Source organism: Culex quinquefasciatus, chromosome 2, assembly GCF_015732765.1.
Source record: "Culex quinquefasciatus strain JHB chromosome 2, VPISU_Cqui_1.0_pri_paternal, whole genome shotgun sequence".
NCBI classification, from domain to species: domain Eukaryota; kingdom Metazoa; phylum Arthropoda; class Insecta; order Diptera; family Culicidae; genus Culex; species Culex quinquefasciatus.
This window is the reverse complement of record NC_051862.1, coordinates 62,597,437-62,608,490: the sequence shown is the minus strand read 5'-3', so window position 1 is coordinate 62,608,490 and position 11,054 is coordinate 62,597,437. Positions and strand designations below refer to the sequence as shown.

The 11,054-nt window shown below is 35.4% G+C and overlaps 1 protein-coding gene across 1 annotated transcript; it reads left to right on the top strand.

Moving 5' to 3' along the window:
- Positions 1-9,422: 9,422 nt before the first annotated feature.
- LOC6034915 lies at positions 9,423-10,715 on the top strand. The gene is made up of 3 exons (XM_038250368.1): positions 9,423-9,686; positions 9,741-10,100; positions 10,491-10,715. The coding sequence occupies exons 1-3, from the start codon at positions 9,423-9,425 to the stop codon at positions 10,713-10,715; spliced, it is 849 nt and encodes a 282-aa protein (XP_038106296.1).
- The last annotated feature ends 339 nt before the right edge of the window (positions 10,716-11,054 follow it).

Here is an 11,054-nt window from a genome sequence, read left to right as displayed (position 1 = left end):
AAAATAGAGGAAAAAATAGTTTTTTTTTTTTCAATATTTATTATTATTGCAATGCCTAACAGATATAATTTTATAATCAAGAGTTAACCTTTGAAAAGGCTTTAAACCATTATATTTAAATTTTCAAATGTTGGAGCTGAATGTTTAATTTTTTTTCCTAATTTTTCGATGCATTTAACTTTAAAACGATGTCTTCAGTCTTAATCAATTAATATGACAAGGCATTATCGATTGCTTATTTTATTTTGCTTTCATTTATTCAATTATTTTTCATAAAATCTTATTTTTCTCATGTTTTCGTGTAACTTACTGTATGTAACTAACTTAACTACTTTTTTTTTCTAAAAAATCCTAATCATTACCTATAACTCTGCGCCGAAAACAAAAAATCGATCAGAAACATTTTTTTAAATATGATGCAAATTGACTTTTTTGACATAGGAAATTAATTAAGTGTTTTTCTGCGTTTTTTTTTTGTTGCAACAGATCACTTTTTAAAATTAGTTTTTCTGATGGTTCATTGAATCAGTTGATGAAATCACATATGATACGGACTTGCTTCGAGCGGTAGTTTAAAAAATAAAATAAAGTTAACAAAAAATAATCGACTGTATTCCACGTTTTTTTTTTTGATAAATCATGATTTTTGGCAACATTGACAAATGAATTTTGATCAACTTGTCCCATAGTTCCAGATGATGACATTTTTTCTAACATAGTTATTTTGCGCAATCTAGTTTTTTGTGTCAAAAGTTCAATTCAAAAATGGGTATTTTTTTAAAGTGCAGTTAAAAAGTTACACCAAATAAAAAAATGTGAAAAATAATCATTTTCTACTTTTGCTCTGAAAGAAATGGAAAGTGTTTAAAGAAAACAATAAAAAAAACAGTATATTTCAAGTTAACTTTGAAAAATGAAAGAAGGAAAGATACATTTTTTAAATTTCTAAAATTTGATCCACACTGTAACTCAGCGGAAATATCCTTGCAAGCACCGCAGCCTCCAAACCTCGGGTGCTGCTGGCAGGCATCTGCAAAATTCCCGAATGTGCATATGTTTAAAGTTATTCTTTTGATGAGTTTGTCGGTTTTTTTTCTATGTGTTGCCTCCACCAGCAGAAGCATAGGTATTAGCTGATGGCAAAGCACCAGCCAGCATCAGTGCAAGGATAAGACATGGCGCAGCGAATAGTGCTGCTCTTTGTTATAGATGTGTGCAATTTCGAGCCGCTCGATTGCATTCGTGGAATTTCCTTTTATATTACGGTTGAAACAATGCCCGATCGGGGAGTGTGAAGAAGATGAAGAAGTAAAGGAAAAGATAACATACCTTTGGGGAAAATATGCCAGCTTTTCAATTTTCTTGGAGAAATATTTGCGGTTGACAGATGGCTCAAGCAATTGCTACAAAAACACGGAGCGATTGGTAAGTGCTGACGATTCGGTTGTAGTTTTTTCATGATGGATTGATATTTTCATTTTTTTCTCTTAAATTTCTGTTTTCCTTATTTTAAAAATTCGAACAACATCTAACGTTTGATACATATTCGTCAAAAACAAAGCCTTCACGAGAGCTTTTCGACAAGCTATAAAAATCTACAAGTTTCTCCCGAATGTATTTCCTAATTTGGGAATTGGGACCTCATAACAAGTATCATATCGAATCGTAAAACTTTAATGGTCGTCCGGAACCAGCCCCGTTTTCGATGCAATATATCGTGTATCTGCTCATCTCCCGGGCCCGAGGCATTCCTTTGGGATTTTGTTTTGCGATTATTGCGGCTTCTTGAGGAAAGTTCTGACTGGTTTCACGAGCATCTTCGTGAGAGTTATTCAACCCTTAGAAGCTCATCATTTGGGGCCATGCTTCAGACAGCCACCCACTTAGTTTTTTGGTGACGATTCATGAAGCCGGCGTATCTTACCGGTTGCAGCAGTTAGGTCCGGTGTGCTGGTCCTTGAACCATGTCAGTATGACATGAGCTTTTCCTCGATGGCGTGGGACTGTCATGTGGTTTTAGGACAACCGTTCCACTATGGTACATTGGGTGGCCAAGTTTCAAAAAAGTGACCTTCTCCAAATATTTTTTGGTATTTTTTTCTCGAAAGTAAACATTCTAACTAAGAAAAATCCAAATTTTCAAAGCTCTAAGTTTGTTCATTACGGAGATACGCAAGCTGAAAGTCAAAAAATGGAGTAAAAAACAAGCGTTTTTCGTAAAAAAGGCTGATTGTTTAATTTTAACATAGCTCAGCCATTTTAAATGTTTTATTAGGACAAATATACATCGTTGGAAAGGTAGTGAGATAAGCTTTGAAACTATTAATAGATAAAATGTTGTTTCCGAACCAAAAACTGAAGTTTTCATCGAATAATTGGAGCATTTTTTTGACAAATCATATTTTTTTGTGTTTGTTAATCGAGTACTTTTTTTGCTAACCGATGCTAAACATGAAACTAAGATCACTTGAAAGATTGGATTATAATCTAACATTGCTGAAATTTCCAGCCTGCGATTTTTTGCGTTTTCGGAGATATGCCATTTTGAACATTTACGTTTTATCAAAATTTGCTGCAATCTACATATGCGCCCGTTTATTTCACTTGCTTTGCTACCTACTTCGTGGGCATCGTCGCTTCAAAAATCAATAGGGGAAATATACCCATTTTAATCACTCTAAGCCGTTCGACCAATTGTCATCACTTTTGACGTTTTCGGCTATTAACTAACATTTTCAGATGTATCCACAATGGAGAGTTGCTTGCTCACTTTTATTTGAGCTATTTATTACTTTGGAACAGTCAAAAACACTTTATGAAAGCTGTAATTCATGATCAAAGTGCTGATAGGCTGATAATAGAAATAGGCTGAAAAAGGGTATAGTTCCCCTACCTGGTTTCAAGAAGTTCGAAATGACTTTATTGGAATTTTCTGTTGCCTACATTTAAAATTGAGTACCTTAGTCAAAATAAGGTATTCGTACCGAAGTTTCTCAAGCGAAACTGGAGAATCTCAGTTTAATACCGGAAAAAGTATTCAGCAAAATGTTGACTTAGCATGATGAATTTCTGCGATCAATCCATGAAACTGATCCACATTTAAGTTCTATGTTGGTTAGTACAAAACATCATAAAAAGTACCTTTAACATATCCTGAAGCTGTCACAAACTCTATAATCAAATGAATTTTAAGAATATGGTTTGTATTTTATCGTTTTACTTCATAATTAATATTTTGGATAAAATTAATTTTTCTGTTATTTGATTTAACAATTAAAATATTCGCAATTTATGCCCATAAGGGTGGGAGGGGGGGGGGTGGTCTCAAGTTATACGGCATGGACTCACAAAAAGAAACACACAGCAGTAAATAATAAATATTTGACTTAAAATGAATTTATTACGCTTAACAAAAATTTGTTGGTGGGGAGGAGGAGAGGGGGGGGAAAGAAAGAGGAGGGAGGGGTTGTGTCCTTAAAGTGGGGTGGGAGCTTATCCATAATTTAATAATATAAACTTGCAATACAATATATATGCAATTCTGTTGCACTTGCAAATGTATGAAAAGACTATTTATTATAAACAATCAACTATTGAAAAACATGAAAAGTCATAAAAATCGACGTATATCATTTCAATACCATACAATTACCTAAATTTGTATCAAAAAACATTTAAAAAGCAAAAAAATAATTTGGCCGCCTGTTTGTATGGAGATGGCCCATAGTGCGTTGTCACCGTAGCAGTTGATACAGACAAGCCGAGCTTATGATGGAATTGCTTTAAACCGGTCGGGACAGGGTGACAAATGGAAATTATTTATTTTTTGAATGATATTCAATCTCTTTTTGCTCTCTTGTACTAAGCTTGCTGGTTTTCCTATCTAGTTGGCATAAGAAAGCTCAGAGGCATCGTAATATAATATTTGAGTAATTCTTCGCCAACTCACCCAATATCAAAAAAGTAGTCCCGATACCAAATCGATTTGCATAAAACTTTTGGCTAAGGGTTGATTTTGGTTCCTGGTAATAAATCCATAATACATTTTTCTATATCTTGTTATGGAGGGGCGGTACGACCTCTTTCATTTTAGAACGTTGAAAGAATATGCGACTAAAGCCCAAAAGCCAAATTTAAGAGATTTTTTTAAACCAAAAAACTGAAAAAAAACTTCAGAATGGACAATGTTCTGAAAGCTCTCATTAATACATATTTTTTAACAATTTATTTTACCCTACTTTTTGAAGACCTCTTAAGCCCGTTTTTTGCTCTGTTAGTGGTAAAAGTTGTAAAGAAATGATTTATAAACATAAGAGCAAATCTCTACCAAAACTGGAAATGTAATTTAATTGTATTTTTTTATTTTCCTAACACTTTGTGGGGGCCTTTCCTATGACCCAATCCCAAAGAAGCTATTTTGTGTGATTTGTACACCCATACAATTTTGCCAGCTGTCCATACAAAAATGGTAAGTAAATATTCGAAAATCTGTAACTTTTGAAGAAATGTTGTGATCAATTTTGGTGTCTTCAGCAAAGTTGTAGGTTCATGAGGACTATTTAGGAAAAAGTAGGTACACTGAAAAAAAAACGATTTTTGAAGTAGGTTTTTTTTCTCAAAATTTCAATTTCCCAAAATCCATATTTTTCTATTTTCGAGTTTTTTTTATATGCTTTTGGATACAAAATCCCGTAACTTTTGAGACATGAAGAAGGATGGTCAAAATGTTTGCCACCGAATCATGATTTTCTTTGAAAAAAAAAAATGATTGTTGGAAAATATTCAAATTGTATGCATGCAGTTTGGTTGACCTCATATTTTTATATATTGTATGTAAAATTGAATTTGCAATCGAAGTTTACATAACAAGTATTTTGATAAAGTGCCCCGTTTTCAAAATATTGAAACCGAATTTTTGATTTCAGCTAAATATTAACCATTACTGAAAATATTTTATTAAGATAAGTTCACAAAATTTGCTATAAAATTATCTAAGAGAAATTGAATATTGGACCTCTGGTTGCTGAGATACAGCTGCTTAAAGATAAAGAAACAGGAAAATTGAAGTTTTCTAAGTTTCATCCAAACATTTTCTTATTTTCTGATACCAATATCTCAGCAACTAATGACAATATAACACCCATATGAAATGTAAGTCTTGAATTCAAAATTATCAAAATATTTGTTTCAAAAAGATCACAAAAACCCAGGTTGTTAATCGATAAAATTATCGTCGAAAATATTCGAAATTATCGTCGAAAACTTTATCGTTATCGTCATTTCGATATTTCTATCGGCGATAATCTTATCGCCGGTAATCAACAATAACTCATTTTATTTTTTATTTTTTTCTAAAATCGACTTAATTCAACCATATCATGTTAAATTTTCAATGCTTTCACTAAGAATTTTTGAAAATGTAGTAATTTTCTAAGTATAAATACTCAAAATTGTTCACAAAATACTGTATTTTTTGGGTATCAAACGAAGTGAAATTGTGTATGCTTTTTTACTTATTTATGATTTTTTTTTAAATTAAAATTTTCACAAAATGCCATATTTTTTCGAAAACACTCAAATTTTCAAAATTTGCTATATGGATTTCAAACGAAGCGAAGTTTCGTATGCTTTTTCACCTTATTAAAGTTATTTGGTAGAATATCAAAATTTTCACAAACTGTTTTTTTCAAACACTCGAATTTTCTAAATTTGCAATATTGCTATCAAACGAAACGAAATTTTATTTGCTTTTTCAACTTATTAAAGTTTTTTTGGAAAATACTAATATTTTACAAAAGTATTTTTTCAAAAATACTTAAATTTTCTAAATTTGCTGTATAGTGTCAAACAAAAGGAACTATTGTATGCTTTTACACATTATTAGAGTATTTTTCTGGAATATTCTAAAATTTTCAAAAAATACCATATTTTTCGAAAACACTAAAATTTTTAAAATTTCAATTATGGGTATCAATTGAAGCGAAAAATACAAAATTTCGCTTCGCTTGATACCTATATTGCAAATTTTGTAATGTTGAGTGTTTTCGAAAAAGACGATATTTTGTGAAAATTTTGGAATATTCCAGAAAAAACTCTAATAATGTGAAAACGCATACACAATTTCGCTACGTTTGATATCCAAATTACAAATTATGATAATTTGAGTGTTTTCTAAAAAATACGATATTTTGTGAAAATTTTGGAATATTCCAAATAAAACTCTAATAATGTGAAAAAGCATTCAAAATGTCGCTTCGTTTGATATCCATATTGCAAATTATGAAAATTAGAGTTCTTTCGAAAAAATACGGTATTTTGAGAACAAGAACTATCGCTATCATTATCGAGCCTCTATAATCTTATCGTTAACAACCTTGATAAAAACACAAATGTTTTGTTTTTTATAGTTGAAAATTGGACCAATAGTTTTTCCGAATATTCACTTTCCAATTTTGTATGGACAGCTGTCAACATTGTATGGAGACCGTTATGTGTGAACCAATAACACAAAATTGTTTCTATGGCCATAACATAGACCCCACTAACTTTGAGCCAAATAAAAAATACAAAAACTGAATATGGTCGAAATCGGCCCATTTCAAAGAGAATTGTTCATAACCAACTTTCGTCATTTCCACAGCAAGTTATGGAAAAATACGTTTTTTTCGAATGATTAAAAATGGTAGGGGTCGTACCACACAGAAAAAAATAATGTAAATTTTGAAGCTGTAATTTTGGAAGGTTGAATATTACCTCTTTTATGATGTAATTTTACCTCAATTTAGACTGAAAAAGTGACATTACACCAGAAAAGTGGTAAAATTACACATTTCCAAAGGTAAAATTACACCTTTTTTTTCTGACATAAAAGATGTACCCCTTCCCAGATGTAGTATTACCATGATTTTTTTACTGTGCATGGTCACGAATCAGAGGTCTCTTTTTCGATATCTCGTGACGGAGGGGTGCACAGAAAAAAAAATCATGGTAATATTACATCTGGGAAGGGGTACATCATTTATGTTAGAAAAAAGGTGTAATTTTACCTCTGGAAATGTGTAATTTTACCACTTTTCTGGTGTAATGTCACTTTTTCAGTCTAAATTGAGGTAAAATTACATCATAAAAGAGGTAATATTCAACCTTCCAAAATTACATCTTCCAAATTTACATTATTTTTTTCTGTGTGTACCAGATACAAAAATTACTCCTTAGGACAAATTTTCACACAAATCGAAGAGGGGTCGGGGTAACTTTTTTCCGATTTCTTGTGAGTTGGTAGATAATGACCCATAGAAGTTAGATAAGGTGATAGAGGGTTAAGTTGATCATTGGACTGTAATTTATCAAAAACCTTATATTCCACTCTTCAGCTTCCACCATGTCCTTCCAAACCGTTCCCAAGCCAGGACTGGGCCAGCAGCAGCGGCAGCCATGTGCGAGGCGTGTTTATGTTAATGTATGCATATTCGCTCCATTTTAATCCGTCACAATGAGTAATTAAAAGTGACAGCGCACTCCAAATGTTGTGAACTGCTGCCATCTGCGCGGCTAAGTCCTGCCTGGCGTGACGAAGATGACATTATTTTAGACACCATCATCCTTTCCGGGAGCTGTCACGCGGGCGCTGCTCGGGCAAAATCTGAGCGCTCTGAAACGAGATAAATCTATGAAGACAAGCCACCACTTCGTTGGCGGGGAGGAGGGGTTTTCGCTCATTTTATCACCGTTCGGTCGGGTTGCTTTTGGGGGAGCGATATGCAAAAGGTTATGTCGCCCGATGATGTGCCAACACACCACTTCTTGGAATCTAGAAAAGTCAACCAGCCAACCATCGAGCCATGTGTACGAACCAGTTTTTGCCATTTATGTGAGTGTTGGCGCGATGTGATATGATGTATGTTTGCGTGTTGTCATCTCGGAGAACTTGTATCTGGGGATGGAACGCGTGTGCCGCCACGTCTGGAAATATTAACGGTAACAAATGTCTTTATAAAATGAAAATAATGTCATTTAGGTGAAAGATAAATGTCATCCTGGTTCTAGCGCTCTCATGCAAATGATAAAACACTGACTGCTGGTCCACGGGGGAAATGGAAAAGTTTGTAAGCTGGGAAATCAGTTTGAGCTTTGAGTCGTGGAAAAACTTCACGAGCTGAATGATGATTTATTTGCTCATTTGCAACAATGTCATACACACGATTCTAATGTATTCAAGACGATTCTAATTTATTCAAAAACGATTCACGTGGTTATGTTACACCTGACCAATATGACTAAGAATATTATCGAAATTTCCATTTTCATGACCAATGTCAAAATCGATGAAGTCTGATACTAAACCTTTTTTTTTATTCATAACTTATTTTTATTAGGTCCTTTTAGGTGCTGTGACCAGGTTGGGACCGAGGATCGTTAAATAAATAATATATAACTAATATATAACAACAACTCCTTAAACTCCATACTTGGAGATCATGTAACTAACTAGGGTTACTTGGTCCAAGCGGGTCTTGCAGGTCTTGAACCTGCCGATGTACTCGGAGAAAATGCCCCACAGCTCAGCCGAACTGTAGAGCACCTCCCCGGCTTCCTTCTTCGTGGCTCCACCGTCTCGGGAGCCACTGCTTCCTTGGCTTTTTCCTGCGGCGTTCTGCTTCTTGGACTTTGCACTCGTCCGTTTTGTGGGGACCCCCACAGTTGTTGCACCTCTCCTTGAGGTGACAGTTCCTGGTTCCATGACCCAGCTGCAAGCAGTTCCTGCACTGGGTCACGTTCGGCTGCTTGTTCCGGTAGGCCTCCCACCGGATGATAGTCCCAAGTAACCGTGGGACACTAAAAACTAACTTATTTCAACTCTATATTGTCTTATCGAATCACTGTTTTACAGCTTTGTAACTTTATATGTTTCATTAAAGTGGATTTAAAGCCAAAAGTGGCGACGTTTAAAGTGAATATAGAGTTTTGTTTCAAGCACGTAATCAACATCATATAGAGTGGATATAGTGTTATAAAAATGACAGACAAAAACATCGCCAAAAACATAGACAGCAAAAAAACGACCCCCCGGCAAAAATTATAGGTCCGACACTGGTCTGATCACTATGACGATCAGACATGCACCGGCTCTACATTTTTTACAGGGAACACTTTAGGTGGGAACGGTGGGAACTCAGATCAGTCAAGTGAGAACTCGTGAATTTTATCTGTCAAATCAACACAAAACTACCTGTCATTGCACCCAAGAATTGAACTGCCGCAATCCGCTTTTCTCCTTGTTTTGTCGTGCGCCTGCCATCTGAGCTGTAATTAAAAAGATAAGTTCTGCTGTCTTTTGGTCGAAGGAGTGCTGCTGCTAGCCGGTAAGAATTAAAAATTTTGTATGCTTTGGAATCATTTTATAGCTTTTTTGATTTCAGAAAATGAATTTCTACTCGATTGTTCAAACATTTGAAGATGATGAATTTATGCTGTCCGTTCTCCCAACGAAGTGGACGATTCGAGGTGGATGGACAGGTGAAGCAAACTCGGTTGAAGGGCAGGATGTTTGCTTTTGGCCGAAAAACATTGCTGGCCACCGACTGTTAGAAAAAACGAAGAAAGATCCCGAACTCGCTGTTGAAAAAGCCCACTTGCAAGAATATCGCTGCAAAATTAAGCGAACCGGATTCCAGACGTACAACGAGGTGAGTTTTGTTTGTAAATAAGAGATAAATATTCCAATTCCAATTATTTTCTAGGCTGTTCGGAAGCTTAAGGTCATGGAAACAACGCCCGACACGGACGATTTTGACCCTCCAAGGACATCAGCGAAGGGGAACGGTGCCGTCGAACTTTTTAAAGCCATCCAGGCATCCGGAGGTTCTAAGACTAAGCAGATTCAAACTATAACTGTACCCGAACCCGAAAATCCTCAGCTCAACCTGATCATATCGCTGCTTCACGGTCTGGAAGAGAAAATCGATTCTCTCCAAACATCATACAACACCCTCAAGGACGATGTGGATCAAACTCGCGGTTTAGTGTGCCGCATGAACGCCAAGGTTGACTTTTTAGCCTCGAACAGCCGAGTTCCAAAAGCATCAACCTCAAACCAGAAGGTGAAATTGAAGAAATTTTCACTTTCGCCTGTGAACTCCTTGGACGAACTAAAATCTCTGGAAGAGAATTGTAAAGACGAGGAATTTGTTATGGAGGCAATTCGTTCAATCGGCAGAATATTCGGAAAGAACCAACAAACCGGAAACGGGGCAACGGTTTGTCTGAGGCTCGTCGACTCGCTATTTACTCGCGAGTTTTTGACGAAATGCTCATGGACGGGTTTGAGTCGTACTCGCTCCGAAGACGGTAGCATTATAACGAAAATTGGATTTCAACGATTCGAGAGAGTAATTGACTTGTTTTATCAAGCTGTATCGTATTCAGACCCAGTTTATCCGGTTGAAGAATGTAACAATTTCCTCCGTCGATGCCTCCAAAATGCAAAACAGCGATTCGAGGAGGTCAAGGGAATCCGCAATACTTCATCTCGAAAGAGGCGCAAGAAGATTGCGGATGTCAACGCTACACACGACGCTGCAGGTAGCTCGGATGGTGATATTACGGAGAACGAGAGCAACGGTGAAGAGAACGGATGTGGAACCGTTAAGGTAGAGCAGCCGATCATTCAGCATGAGGAGATTGTTGAAGAGTACGTCGTACTAGAGGAAATCTGATATTATTCTGTTATTTCGATCACATTGTTGAACATAACTTGTTTTGTTTTTGTTGATTAATTGTAAACGCAAATTAAACCCATTTTCACCAGCATAAATGTTATTTTATTTAGCATTATAAATTTTCACCTGCTGCAAATGTGTGGAGCAAAGGAACTAACGACGTTTCTCCTTGTATAGTAACTACTACTAACTTACATAGAATCTGATTTAACTCATATTTAGCGGGACTTCCTAGCTTATTAATAGATCGAGTCTTATATACCTTCAGCCAAGAAGAAGATAACGGTTTTTTGTTTGTTTATTGTCAGGATCAACAGGCTCCATTGTGCCCCAATG